Below are 14,797 nucleotides of genomic sequence, written 5' to 3' on the forward strand. Positions count from 1 at the left end.
GATTCAGCTTTTCTAACCACTGGAAATCCAGCTTTCCCATCTGCAGGTTTGCCCTGGGGAGCAGGCCGGGGCAGCTGGTGAATGGCAGGTTTGGGGTACCTCCTTCCTCCCAGACGTCCTTGCCTCTCGGGGTTTCCTCTCTTATCTTACTAATTCTGCCAATCGAGCATGTTTGTATCATCTCCTGATCGAACCCCGGGGAGGAAACCCCAGCAAGGTGGCCGGGCTCTGTGCAGCCGGGTGCGGTTCGCTTGGAGAAAATTCTAGGTTAACTGAGACAGTTGTGGGATCGCTCTGATTGGAAACTGAGCGGCCTGGCCTGTAATCCTCTCTCCGCCTTTGTTTTTAAGGCATCACGAGCCTGCTGGCCAACGGCGTCTACTCGGCCGCCTACCCGCTTCACGATGTAAGTAGCCGGGACGCAAAAGGTTTTATCTCGGCGTTCTCTGGCTCCCCACGTCCCCAAGGGCCACCCCCTGCCCCCCTAGGGAGCTCTCATGATCCTGCGGTCTCGGCTTCCTGCTTTGGCTCTGCCGTAAATGTCAACCGTGCACGGGCCTTCCCTGTTCCCCCAAGTGGCAACCCAGAAGGGACACACGGGACACAGGGCCGTCTTTTCTTGCCGAAGAGTTACACCAAGGCAAGGGGCATTGGTGGCAGAAACTCTGCCCCGGTGTTATCGGAACCTTACAGCCAGCCGGGCCACGAAATGTTTTCCCTGGCTCCGTGCCCCCGTCCCCGCCCACCCCGGGTCCTGGCAGAACGACCAGGGCTCTGTACACGTCTATTTCTGCAAAGCAAGTGGCCGGCTTCCTGAGTTAAATCTCCGAATCCCACTGGTATCCCCCGGACAAATATAGCCCGTGGTCCCGCGCAGGCTTGGTGCGGAGTGGACAGAGGGAGATGAATCTCTTCTTGTCGTCTCTATGGAAACGGGGACTGGAGTTCAGCGGGGCACTGGGAATGGACTGTGGGGCCCGAGCAGTGTGGGAACCCCGGAGAGAGGAACTCGGGAACTTTCCAAATGTGCATCGCCGCAAAGACTAGGAGCCAAGAAGCAGGAGAGAGAGCGGGTGGGGCTGGGAGGCGGGGGGACCCAGATTCCAGTCCTGGCTGCTCACGCCTCTGTGGCCTTGCGTGGGGGCAGCCCCTCTCCCCTCCAAGCCTCAGCGTCCCCATCTGTGAGTCAGGAAGAATACCCGCTATGTCCAGTTGCCGGGGCCGCAGCGAGGGTCAGAGGGAAGGCAGAAATGGAAGAGCTTTGGCAAGGCACCGGATGGGACACACGGAGGGTGCCGGAACAGCAAAGGCTGTCCACCCAGACCATTGACTCCAAGGGAAAGATGCCCAGCTGACCCGCTGCCCGTCCCCTGGTCACTCACTCTAGGGACCCGGGGTCCACTGACCCGGCTTTCCCACCCTGTGTCTTCATTCATGCTGTTCCCTCGGCCTGCGATGCTTTTCCCCGCCCCCTCTGCCTGGTCAGCGCCTCCCCCTCCCCAGGGCGGACAGAGCACACACAGGAGGCTTCCTTTCCCCTCCTCCCCCGGCCTACATGGTTGAGTTCTTCCTCCCCCATCTCTGGGCTTCTGATGCCCCCTGTCCCACAAAGACACCACCGTTCGGCCCCCATTCCTCGTGCGGGTGTCCCTTGAAAGCCCGGCACCCAGCACTTAGTGGGTGCTCAATAAATGCAGTGTGGCTCTGGGTCGGAGGGAGTTAAGTTGCCCTGGTGATTGACGTGCTGCTCCGTGGATGTCCCGAGGGCAGGGCTCCAACCTGGCATGTCCAGCCAGCACTGCTGGCAGTCCCTGCTGAGATGTTGGGGACATGACGTCGAAATGTCTCAGGGCCTCTCTGCCTGTTTTGAGTCAGCTCTTTAAGTCTGACTTTAAGGGAAGAAATCGACATTTCTGAGCACCACTGTGTGCAAAGAACCATGTTTAGTAGGAGCTTTATCTCATTTAATGCAGTGCAGACATGGAGACTCAGAGAGGTTTGGTAACTTGTCCGGGATCACACAGCCTCTGTGGGGGAGCTGGGGCCAGAAGCCAGTCTTGGTTGACACTCGGCTATTCTGCCCCCTGTACCACCACCTCCTCCTTCCCTGGAGGCCAAATCCATCCCTCTGCTCAGTCTTTGCTTCCACGTTTGTCTTAGGAATCGATTCTTTCAGCAGTTTGAACCAACTAGTACAAGGCTCCCTGATCCACCGGGCCTGTCGTCAGACAGCCAGTCCGTCAAAAGCATCCCTGAGATCCACGTCTTAGAAACTCCTGGTGCACCGTCATCCTTGTCCCCTACACAGCCGTAGAGAAGCCCTCGATGCGGGCTCTGTCCCCACTTTACAGATGGGGAAACTGAGGCTGGAGTTGCTGCCGTGGAGGAGCACACAGCCGAGAGGGAGTGGAGCCCGGGCCGCACGTCCAGGATTCTATCCCGGCAGATCATGGACCAGGAGGGAACACGGGATGTTGCATCTATGAACCGTCCCCGCGGTTGAAAGGCGCCCACCCTGGCAGGGACCAAAGCTGATGCTCACCCGTTTGGGACGATAGATCCTTCTGGACTGAGCCGCGTGCGGTCTGCTCTTGAACAGCGGACGCTGGCGGCAGGGGAGTCGCGCCCTCCGCCTCGGGCAGGCAGCAGGCTCCTCGCTGGGCGCTGTGCGCTGTGCAGCCCTCGTGAAAATTTCCCTCATCCGTCTCACTCTGTGCTCGGTTGTCCTGTGTCATTGCTGGCTGCCCTCCGTGCGTGGCCCAGCGCACCTCCACCGCCTTCCAGGGCCTTGCTTACTGTGCTCATCCATTCCTTCCTTCCTTCCTTCCTTCCTTCCTTCCTTCCTTCCTTCAACAAGAACGTCCGGCAGGCAGGCACCGGGTGCAGGCCCCACCGGGTGGCCCCCTTGGAGCTGAGGGAGCAGTAGGAGCCCTGTGCTCTGAGCGAGACCCCAAGGACGGGCTCCTGGGGTTCGCGTATCAGCTGCCGACAGCGGACTCGGACCTTGCAGTTGGCTGCGTGGCGGCCTTTTGGCTTCCTTCCTGGTCAGCGTCTACCCCTCTGAGATCCCCAGCGAACGGACCTCTGGGTAGATGAGGTGCTGCGGGAGCCGAGGGGCCGTCCCGGCCACGGGGAGAAACGTGGGCAAGGCCGACAGGCTGGGCGTGGCCAGGAGGGTCCCCCGAAGACTCAGGAGGAGCCATTGGGTAAACCGCTCTCCGAGCATCTTCCTTCGGAGACCGCAGGTGGCTTCCTGGTGGCCAAGTCCTCTCCTCCTGGAGGGGGCTGGCGGGGGTCATAGAAGTTGCCGGTGAGTGGAACGGGCGCCGGGCAGACCTCCCAGAGGCCTCAGAGCTTTGTCTGCCCGGCGACACTCCAGACCTGGTGACCCGGCCGGGCCATCCTCCCTGGGGCCTCACGGAGCTTCTCTGGCTGCTCCTCCTCTGTCGTTGGGATCGACCATCGGTAGACGGGCTCCCTCTCGACTTCTATACCTTCCTTCTGTTGCCTGGGCTTTGGAGGCCCAGATCCAAGTCCCGGGTTGACCACGTTCAGCTGTCTGTCCCAGGAAAGTGAGTTGGTGCCTTGGAGCCTCAGTGTTTCCATCTGTAAATTGGGAATGTTGAGCTCGCTGATCTATATGTATGGTGACCGATAATGTATCGACCCTCCCAGGACACTTGAGAGTGGGCACCACCTGGACGGGGCCTTGGGGACAAGACTGTGGGGTCATCCTGGCAGAGCAGGACTTGTGTCCATCCTAATGATATGACCCTTCCAGCCCCAAAAAGCCCCCTTGCTATTGTGTTGCCATTCCCTGGAACTGGCCCAGGGTCCTCTCCTGGGTGGAGGGCTGGGTCGGGCGGCCATCGCATTTACGGGACACTTTGTATCAGGAAGGAGGAAGGTAGGGGCCGTCCCGGTGGCGCAGCGGTTAAGTGCGCACGTTCCACTTCTCTGAGGCCCGGGGTTCATCGGTTCGGATCCCGGGTGCGGACATGGCACTGCTTAGCAAGCCATGCTGTGGCAGGTGTCCCACATATAAAGTAGAGGAAGATAGGCATGGATGTTAGCTCAGGGCCAGTCTTCCTCAGCAAAAAGAGGAGGATTGGCAGCAGTTAGCTCAGGGCTAATCTTCCTCAAAAAAAAAAAAAAGGAGGCCTGGGCGAGCTTCCCGCGCTTCATGAAATGTCCTAAAATCATCCTCACTGTCCGTGAGGGTTCTGTCTAGAAATGCCACAGACTTGCGCTCCTGGAGGGCTCCCTGCTGGGTGGTCATTCTCCTCTTCTCTTTTGGAATAGGGCGACTACGAAGGGGAAAACGTGGAGTTCAACGACAGAAAGGTGAGCTGCCGCGGAGCAGGCGGAGGGCCCTGGGGCGGGCGGGCGGGTCGCAGGCCCGGGAGGCCGTGGCTTTGGGCGCCCAGGCTGGGCTGCTCGGCTGGCATGCGCGATCCTGTCGCGTCTACACCCATGCTGGAGCTAGGAGCGAGAGCGTCAGCGAAGGCATGGTTTCCGTCTTTCTGCATCTCCGAAGCAGCCCTGGCAGGTGATTGGGCGCGGGTGAGGGGAAGGGGCTGCTCCTAGAGGCTGCCCTCTCCACTTGGTCCGTCCTCCGCTCATCCTGGGCGACTTATGGGGTCAGTCAACCTCCAGCCGTCTTTGCTGACATTTGGCCTAACCCCGCACGGCTCCCGGGCAGATAAGTTTGGGAACCGCTGTGGCCGGCCACACGGAGAGCCACGGCCCCCGCAGCCCCAGGGGACACTTGTTGGACAGTGTTCAGCCCAGTGTTGATTCTCAAACTTGCTTGACCTGGAACCCTTTTTAATGGAAGAGTTATGGAACTAGTGTTCTGTGGGACACACTTTGGGAAACACCTTTATTCTTCAATGGCTCTCCCTAACTCCACCCACCTGGGCTCCCCAGGAAGCTCTGCTCCTCCAGCCCCGCCTCCTGTGAGCATCTCCCCCACCACAGCCATCTCTCCTCCTTCCTCCGTCTTCGAGAAGGTTCTTTCCTGCTGTCTTGTGCACACGCCCACGCCCGGATACCAGCCTTCCTCCCCCGCTTCCCCTGTCGCCCCTCTCTGTTCCCCAGACATGCACAGACCTCCCTCCCCTTGGGGAGCTGCCCTCCCAGGACCCTGCGTTCGTTTCAGCCCCCCTTGTCCTGCCGCTTGCCCCCAAGAGCGGATCCTCCCAAGGAGGTGGGTCGGGATGCTCCCCCTAGAGCCTCACAATGGCAGCCTTGTCCCAAATGGTCCCCATTCCCACTCCCCTCCAGCCCCCCGCTGTGTTTTTAAACCCTTGGTACTGGATACAACTTGCCTGCCCGGGAATCCAGCTGAAGATGCTATCTGATTTAGCACAAAAATTACATATTTGGTTATTTTTAGTGAAACATCTGGCATGCGTCTGAGACCCCATGACTTGCAGAACTTCACGTCCAATCTTGTTGGAGAAGCGCCGTGCCCTCCATGAGCCTGCCCGGCTGACTCTGGCCTCAGAGCCAGACTCCTTTGTCTCTCTGTACCCTTCTGCCACCCGCTGATGCCCTACCTCGTCCATGGGCACCAGCCACCCTTTTCTGGCCTAATTCAGTCCTCTGATCACAGGCCTTCTGCCTAACCTCCCCCACTGCCCCCTCCCCGCCATGCTCCAGCCACACTGTCCACCTTGCTCATCTGAAGGCTACTCGGCCGATGGTCACGTAGGTGCCAAGACTGGCACATTCACTTGCTGATTCGGGAACTATTTGCTGCACACTCCTGTGTGCCGAGCCCAGCAAACACAACTTCAGATTTGTCTGGACCCAGCCTTTCCCTCTGCCTGGAATGCTACCCTCCCTCCACCCCACCCCCCGTTTAATTTCATGTCCCAGTGAGTATGAGGCTGGTCCATGGGGGTAATCAGGGAGTATTGGATGGGTGGGTGGATGGAGACAGACGGATGGATGATAGGTGGGATGGATGGGTGGGTGGATGGAGACAGATGGATGGGTGATGGGTGGGATGGATGGGTGGGTGGATGGAGACAGATGGATGGGTGATGGGTGGGATGGATGGGTGGGTGGATGGAGACAGATGGATGGGTGATGGGTGGGATGGTTGGGTGGGTGGATGGAGACAGATGGATGACGGGTGGGATGGATGGGTAGGTGGATGGAGACAGATGGATGGATGATGGGTGGGATGGGTGGATGGATGGACAGATAGATGGATGAATACATGGATGGATTGAGGGATGGAAAGAAAGAAAGGAGAGAAGGAGGGAAGCGGGGAAGTGCCCTGGATAGGTATTTGGGTCCTAACTCAGAGCCTTGGAGAACTTCACATTCTCCCATGGTGGCTTCATCTTAAGTGACCCGGGTCTGAGTGTTTGCCTTTCCAATGACAAAATCTGTGGCATCCTTTCAGTGGCAGGAGGCCCAAGTACCTGACCCTCATTGCCTCACAGGACAGATGGCGCTGCAGCCACGCCAAGGCCATCTTCCTGTGCTGAGCTGGAGGGGCAGGGGCGCACGTCGGAATGTTGTAGCAAGAGGCAGGCCTGAGCTGAGGCTGAGCACGGCCATAGCTGGCAGCCCGATCATAGGGGCCGAGCCCTCCTTCCTCCCGGGATGGGGGGAGGTTTATTCCAGGTGTGGATTGAGGTTGCTCCATCTCTTTGCTGAACTGAGAGCCACAGGGCCCTGACCCATCATTCATTCATTCATTCATTCATTCAACAATTACTTACTGAGAACCTATCTGCCCCAGGCTCTGTTTGAGGTTCTGGGGATGACACAGACCAGACAAATCTGGTCCCCCCCGGTGCCTCCATTCCAGGGGGAGACGGCAAGGGGCAAGTGCTGCACAGTCATTAAGGACAGCGTCAGCGCCATGACGGGCCTACCCATCCGTGTGGGCCCAGGCTGGAGGTCTAGGCAGGAGAGATGCCGTGGGTTGAGTCAGGATCCCACTGAGGTCCGGGCGCTGGGAAGTCGAGGTCACTGTGACTGCAGCCACCCGCCCCCAGCCTGCTCACGAGGCTCAGGTGCACCCTGGGAGTTCTGCCAACGCACCTGGGAAATCTCGCATTTGATTTCTTTACGCTGACAGCTTCAGGGCAATAGATGTTCTCTTGGCAGGAAGAAAATTCTGCCGAGGCAGAGCGGTTTGTGGAGAAGGCTGGGGTGTGCCCCCATCTGTTGTTCTGTCAGCGGGTGGTGGCCGGCCCCACTGGACAGGCCCAGGAACACGGTGACCAGAGTGACATGGCCGTGCCTTCCAGAGGGTCTTTCTCTTCCCCCTTGGGCCCTCCCTCTCCTGCTGCATCTTCGTTCCCTCTCTTTCCCTCCCTGCCTCCCTCTGACGCACCTCCCAGGCTGTCTATGGTATAAATCAGCGGCTTGATATCAGCTGAGGGGAGGAAGCTGCCCAGGACGGTGACGGCCGCTGCTTTCGCATGGGTGCTGTGCAGTCTCATCAGAGCTTGCTGGTGAGAGCTCTCTGTTTACAGAGTAAAACTGGAGGCTTTCCATCGTTTCCTATATAACCAGACATACCGAGGCATAGAAGCCCCCAGCCCTCTTCCTTCCGCACAGCACCCTAAGGTGCACGAGCCACTCTCGGGTGACCCGGGAGGAAGGACAGCACCCTTCAGTATAAAAGAGGCAATGTGGCTCAGAGGGAAGAGAGCCTGCCCCAGATGCCCAGCCGGGCTCAGAAGGGAGGGCCTGACCCAGACCACCCACTCGGGACTCAGGGGTCGGGGTCTGCCCAAGACACCTGCATCCCAGCACAGGAGCACAGCTCTGCTTCCTGGACCCTTTTCCCTCTGAGACAGCAGGAGGAGGCCCCGCGCATCCCCGGGTCCTCACACGGAAGCAGCCAAGGCTCCCCACCCCCCCCCCCCCCCCCCCGAGCAGGAGCCTCACCCCGTAGTGTTTCAGATCTTGGAATCCAGCTGAATACGTCCTGTTTACGCCACTTACAGAAAGGCTTAAAATCTCAAGAAAGCTGCTCTTATAAAAATCAGAGCGGGCCGAACCCAGGATTTTGACAGCAAGGTTTGCTTGTCATTTATTAAGAATGCATTTGGCTTTTCTGACTTCCTCTCCTTCCTGTGTTGACTTTTGAGGGATCCCCCTGAGTCTTATTTCTCAGAGCTGCAGAAGGAGCCCCAGGAGATGGAGAAATTCACTAGAAGGTCGTTCCTAGGGACCCCTGACTCCGTGATCCGTGGAAGCTGGACCCCTCCCAGCAAGCCTGTCCATGTTTTTAATTTTCAGTAAAGACCCCATCTCCAAGTACGGTCACAGTGGGGGTTCCACTAACGTGGGGGCACACAATTCGGTCCATAGCACAGAGTGGGGTGAGGGTGTGCAGTGGTGTGCGTGTTCATGGGGCCACAGCAGAATCTGAGTACAGGAGACCCCCCCCCAAATTTTCAATTTAAGTATTAAGAAAAGGAAAAAGGACACAAGCCAGGCTGCAGTGTACAGGAGAGACCAGGGGGCCCATGGTGAGTTCTCACGGGGGTCCCCCCACCTGCCTTCTCCCCATTCCTCATCGGATGCCAGCAGAGACAGGCAGCTGAGGCACAGAGGGTCCCAGCTGGGTCCCAGCTGCCCTCCAGCCCCTGTGTGACCTCAGGCTTTGAGTTAAGGTTGGTAAAGCAGTAATGACCCACGCGCATGGGGTTTCTTTTTCAAAGCAGCAGCACCAACACGGCGTCTTCCTTGAGACACCCTGCATGTGCGTGTTCGTACAAGGCTTACCATCCATCGAGCTCATTACCGTCCCTGCCCAGAGCCTGGGGGAGAATGGGGTGTATGCAGATTTCATTTATTTCGCTCAGCCGCGTTAATCAGACGGCCCGTCTCAGGAGAGAGACGTCGAGTTCTCTCTGCATCTCATGAGGTTTTTAAAAATCTTGCCGCTTGGATTTCTGTGCTGCAAAGCCTGGTGGTCTCTGTCCTTTATAAAGAACGGTGTGGCGTGTGACACGGGCGACCGACAAACCTAAATGGAAAAGCCTTCCAGTGTCAGGCCGTTTCAGATCCATTCCAGATCAAGTCATGAAGAGTGAGGATTCTGTAATGATGCCAGAAGGTTCTTCCCATCCCCACCTTCACCTAGAAACATAGGCCCGTTCTTACTCAGGAACCTCCCCAACCCGGCCTCCGGTGCCAGCTCAGCTCCCTCCACGTGTGGGTTCTTACCGGAGCTGAAAAGTTGGGCCCATTTTTGCAAGTCCGTCTCCCCGACCAGCAAAGGGACTCCAGGGCTCGGGGCTGCGTCTGCCCTGCTCACCTCTGAAAGCCCAGTGCCCAGCAGAGTACCTGGCACATGGCTGACTCTCAGTAAGTGTTTGTTGAATGAATGAATGATGTAGCTATGAGCCGAATCCATCAGTTCCACCACGTGCCCGGCAGCTCTGTGTTCTGGGGAGCAAACTGGGAGCACGACGTTTTCACCAGCCCCTTCCCCTTTGCTCTCTCCCAGCTCCTGTACGAAGAGTGGGCGAGTTACGGGGTCTTCTATAAGTACCAGCCCATCGACCTGGTCAGGTAAGAGGGGCTGCCGGCAGCGGGCCTGGCTCCTCAGGCAGAGGCTTGTGGGAGGCGGGTCCCTGGTTGGATTCAGTGGAATAAGTGTCCCTGTGTGTTTCAACCGCACTGAATATTCAGGACCTGGGAGCATGTTTGAACTTGACCCGAGGTCAGAACCGGCAGCCTGGGCGAGGCTTCTTTAAGCAGTTGCTTCAGATTCCCTGGAGAATGGGCTCCTTTCCACGTAGGCCCCATCTCTCCCCCTCCGTTCAGAGCCCGGCTTGACCCAGCCGGCGACTAGGTGGGGTTCCTTGCATTGCTGCCTTGAGAGGAAAGAAAGAGCGGCCTTGGGATTTGTAAGAATTGCCCCTCCGGCAGTTTGTCCTCTCCCAGGAGGGCCTCTGTCCCGGGGCAGGGAGGGGACGGACACATGAGGCAATGTGTGTCCTGTGGGGACATGGAGACTGGAGTTCAGCCCACGAAGATTTATTTAAGTCCATCGGGTGCCAAAGACGCTTAATATTGGAGCCGTGGCTTCGCTTGGCGCCTCCAGGCCAGAGTTCATTCAAGTTCCTACTCTGAGCAGGACTCGGCGTGGAGCTGACAGCCTCCGGGGTGGCCCGCGCCCCCCCCCCACCCTCCCGGGGCACAGTGGGGAGAAGGGGGTGGGCGTCGACAAAGCAGAGAGCCCCCCAAAGCTGATGGCCTGGCCCAGAGCCCCACCCACTCTGTGCCTCTCGGTGGAGAGGGCCGGTGGCCCCAATTTGAGCTGTTTGTGCTGGGGAGGGACGGGATGTGTGTCCCCCCCTCCCGGTGGAAGGAGAGTAAGCTTGTCTCTGTCTGGCTCTGCCCTGCGGTGCAGGAAGTATTTCGGGGAGAAGATTGGCCTGTACTTTGCCTGGCTGGGCGTGTACACGCAGATGCTCATCCCCGCCTCCGTCGTGGGAATCATCGTTTTCCTTTATGGCTGCGCCACCGTCGACGAGAACATCCCCAGGTAGGCGGGCGGCCCCCCAACACGCCCTCATCTTGTTAAGGAGCCACGTTCCTCTTGCTGCAACTACGGGACACCCTGGCACCCGGGCCTCTCAGCCCGAATCCCGTACACACGCTCGGCACCCCGCCCCAGGAGATCACGTGCCGGGCCCCACACTGTCGGGACCAGAGGCGCATGGTCCAGAGGGCATCCTTTTCAGGCACAAACGGCCTAGGAGACGGTTTATGGTCGAGAGGAAGACATGAAATAAATATCTGACTCCTTTTCCTTCTTTGAAGGTTTTTTTTTTTTTCTTTTTTAGTCTTTAGTCGTTATATGACAAAAAAAATTCCCTGCTTCCTTGTGAGGTCAGGCAGTGAGGCCGATGACCGGTCTGAGGCCTCCGTGCAGTGGACTCAGGCCGCCGGGTCTGTTTCTCGAGCATCTTCCCCCGTGCCGAGGGCTCTGGGAGATTTTGCGGGAATGGCAGCATCGTGAAGGATGGCAGGGTGCGGAGACCCAGGGCTCTGGACGCAGCGCTGCGCTCCTTCTGCTGGTCACCGAGGGTGACGTCCTGCATGGGGAGCCCTTGGAGGAAGGCTGAGACCCCAGAGAGACCACCGGGCCTCGTGCAGGGTCTGCTTCTCCCAAGATGGCAGCCGGGACATGAGTCAACCTTGGGCGCTTGGAGGACGCCGTCCTCGGCGTGTGTGGAAGTCTCCTGTGTTTTCTAGCTGTTTCCTAGACTTGCTGACATGGACCCAGAGACAGCCCTGTGGTGTGCTCAGGCCCCAACCTTGGTCAGGGACACCGTGCTGATGGGCCAGACAGGGTTTAGAAAGGTGGATGCCGCAGGCCCTGCCTCCCAGGAGCTGCTGTCTCTCGGGAGAAGTCCTGAGATGTCAGTTCAGTCCTGGGGCTTGGGGCTCCACCCGGGATGTCTCAGGCAGAGCTGCAGCTGGGAAAGTCCGTCCACAGTTCTGGTCCATAAAGAGCCACTGAGTCCTTACCTGGCGGAGAAACCGGCCCCTCGTGACCCGGCTGCCAGAAAGGCCATATGCGGCCAATTTTGGTGTAAATGATGTTTTAATACATGAATAACCCCTAAGATATTTCACCCACGCGGAATCGAAACCTTCAAGGAATCTGGCTCCTGTCGCCTCCAGCGTTATTTTGGGCATGGGCAGGAGCGAGCTTGTCCCTTTGCTTGCTGATGTGACGTGAGGGCGCTGTGCCTGAGTTTGACGGTGGCACAGAGATGGTGGCAGTTTCACTGCAAACCCAGGAGAGGCGTGGTAAGTGGAGCGAGTGGGGCAGCCCGGGCTTCTCCATCTTCCTTCCTCCCTCCCTCCCCGCCGAGGGGAAGCGGAACGGGCCTCGGCCAGGCGGCGCTGCCCGGGCAGGCGTGGACGCCCCGTCAAGGGCGCTGGCTCCCTAGGCCAGGCCAGCGTCCAGAGATGCAAACCGCATTTACTGGGGACTCCGGAGGCCCGTCTGACCTCGGCCTCTGCCGCTTGGTGCATTGGAGGAAGCGGGAGGCGTGTGTTCCCCTTGGAGTCCGATGTCCCCCGGCCCCTGCCCGGTGCCACCCTGCCCCTCCCCTCGGCTCCTAAGAACAGGTTTCCTGTTCCTTGTCTTTATTTTGGCTGAAACTGCGGCAGGACAAGGAGGAGGCTTTCAAACCGGCACAAGGCAACTGTTCGTCTGGCCAGCGTTGCTCGCTGGCAGGGAGTAGGGCTGGGGTGGCCGTGGGGCTCCCAGGCAGGCGGAGATGCACAGCCCTGGCCCTGCCCACCCTCAGGGCTCCCAGCCGCCACCCCGGGCCAGGCAGGCACTGTGGCCCCAGGTGGCTTGCTGACAATGGGGGACCCCTGTCGGTGGTTCCCTGAGAGGGGCTTGTGTCATGCCCGAGTGGGATGTCCTGGCCCCTTCTGCCCCACCAAGGAGAGGCCCTCAGAAGAGAGGAGGCTCAGGGAGGGCAAGAGATAGACGCCTCCAGGCGGCTCCTACGTCTCCTTTTAAAAGCAGTGCAGCCGCCAGGACTCAGTTATTCCCATCATAATAATGACAATGGCGGACAGGAGTGTGGCTTAAGTGTGCCAGCGCTGTGCCAAAGGCTCCACGTGCATTCTCCTGTTTAATCCTCCCAACAACCCGGTAGCACGGGTGCCCCTCATTCTCAGCATCCCCGTTCTACAGATGGGGAAACTGAGGCCCAGGGGTTCAAGTAACCTGCCCAAGGCCACACGGATCACAGGTGGGAGAGCTGAGATTCAAATGCAGGGCTGGCCTACGCTGGCCTGTGTGCGCCTTCCCCCCCACACATGCACACAAATGCACACACACACACTTCCCCAGATGCTCTGGGGCAGCCACCTCAGCCACGATTCATCTTCCCACCTCCCGGGCCCGGCACAGCGCCTGGCACGTGTGGCGCCTGCACAGATTTTAGTAAACGTCTGGTGGTGGAACTGAAGGAAGAGATCTGAGCTGGACGGCCCACCGTGTGGGCCAAAGGGGGCCCTCGCAGCCTCTCGGCTGAAGTTTATCGAACACTGACTGTGTGGGCCAGCGAGATTCTGTGCCCACGTGCGTGTGCATCCAGAAATCAGAAACAGAAACCGCCTACCCGCCTCGGCTCCTCCCGGGCACCGTGGAGCCCCTGGGGATGGCCACTCCTGCCTGACGTCTGTTTATAGCTCAGCGTCTTGTACAAGTTAGAAAGTTCAGTGCAGGCCAGAGCTGGAAGGGCCTTATTCTGGCCCCTCACCTCATCTTCCAGAAGAAAAAACCGAGTCTGAGCCTGAAGGGGCGTGGCAGGCAGGAACAGCCGAGCGGGGCCCGGGCCCAGGCGCCCGACCTCCACAGGGAGCCCTCCTGTGGCCTCTGAACAGTAGATGAGAGCTTGCATGGCACGAGCTTTGCAGGACAGAGACCAGGGCTCAATCTCCCCTCTGCTGTGTGGCCCTGAGCAAGTGACCTCCCCTCTCTGGGCTCACTCGCCAGGCTTGGTGCAGACTCCTGCTCACACAACCGAGGGCCTTGAAGTCCAGGCATTTTTCGGTATCAGCAGGGGAGGGCCGAGGCCTGGGGGAAGGCCACTGGGTGTCAGGCGCCTCTGCGTCCGTCCACAAAGGTTAAGCTCTGGCCCCAGCCTTCGTGTCTGTTCACCAGAACAAAGGCCTGTGCTGAGCAGCACCCACCATCCTGGCCGGGGGCCCCTTGCTCCCCGAGCGAGCCCCGTGTGGTAGGGCTCCCCCACCCCAGGCAGCTTGTGGACACGTTCCTTCCAACCCAGCCTCCCCCAGAGATTCGGGAGTGCAGTTTCTCTGCCTTCTTATGCGTCCAGAGCTCCCAGTGACGCGCCCAGGGCCGACTGCCCCACGCGCCCTGGCCAGGGTGGATCGAGACCCACGCAGTGCCTGGCGCACAGGACGGGCCTGGCGTCCTTGTGGCTTCACCCTGTTCCTCTTTCAGTGTCCGAGGCCTTATAATTGAAAGGCCTGGACGGTGTGCACCATTAGCACAGGCCTTGACGGGGCCCGGTTATTAGCGGGAGACTGGCTGGGGACGCTCGGCTTGTCCGAGAGGTGGCTCCAGTCCAGGCGGGGTCCCCCCACAGGTGAGCACTCCCGTGCCCCTCTCTGGCCACACACAAGTCTGGACGGGTCCACACCAGAGCCGGCTACAGAAGTCGCAGGCCCCGTGCAAAATGAAGACATGGGACCCTTGTGCAAAAATCATTAAGAATTTTAAGGCGGTGACAGCAGACCGTGAAACCCAGCGTGGGCCCTTCTGAGCACAGGCCCTGAGTGACAGCACCTGTCACTCGTCTCAGAAGCCAGGTGGATGGGAGGGACACGGGCACTGGCTGAAGCTGGCTGGCGTGCCTTACTGGTGTCCACCATGGTGGGGACCAAGGGCCTCGCCACCCCCAGCACTTTCTCCCACCCCAGCGTGGCTCCCGGGAGGTGTCCGGTTCCTGGGGACTCAGGCTGTCCCCTCTCTTCCAGCATGGAGATGTGTGACCAGAGACACAACATCACCATGTGCCCGCTGTGCGACAAGACCTGCAGCTACTGGAAGATGAGCTCGGCGTGCGCCACGGCCCGGGCCAGCCACCTTTTCGACAACCCGGCCACCGTCTTCTTCTCGGTCTTCATGGCCCTGTGGGGTAAGCTGAGCGCCCGCCGCCCTGTGTCTTTGGGGCAGAGGCGACTGTGAGTGGGTCCTGCATTTCCTCCCTTCCTGACGTTGTCCGCCGGCGGCGTTTGCCAGAAGTGA

General features: G+C 59.3%; 1 protein-coding gene across 11 annotated transcripts in view; it reads left to right on the plus strand.

Moving 5' to 3' along the window:
• Positions 1-14,797, plus strand: part of ANO1 (anoctamin 1) — a 165,992-nt gene that overhangs the window by 109,367 nt on the left and 41,828 nt on the right. For all 11 annotated transcript variants that reach the window (XR_011495216.1, XM_044762091.2, XM_044762090.2 and 8 more), the window contains 5 exons: positions 351-406; positions 4,303-4,344; positions 9,491-9,555; positions 10,400-10,534; positions 14,527-14,687. Coding sequence is in view for 10 of the 11 variants with exons in the window: in XM_044762091.2 (XP_044618026.2) it covers positions 351-406; positions 4,303-4,344; positions 9,491-9,555; positions 10,400-10,534; positions 14,527-14,687 (459 nt within the window). In the remaining variant the exon portion in view is untranslated. The remainder of the gene's footprint in view (positions 1-350; positions 407-4,302; positions 4,345-9,490; positions 9,556-10,399; positions 10,535-14,526; positions 14,688-14,797) is intronic.

This window comes from Equus asinus, chromosome 17 (assembly GCF_041296235.1).
Source record: "Equus asinus isolate D_3611 breed Donkey chromosome 17, EquAss-T2T_v2, whole genome shotgun sequence".
In the NCBI taxonomy this organism is placed as follows: domain Eukaryota; kingdom Metazoa; phylum Chordata; class Mammalia; order Perissodactyla; family Equidae; genus Equus; species Equus asinus.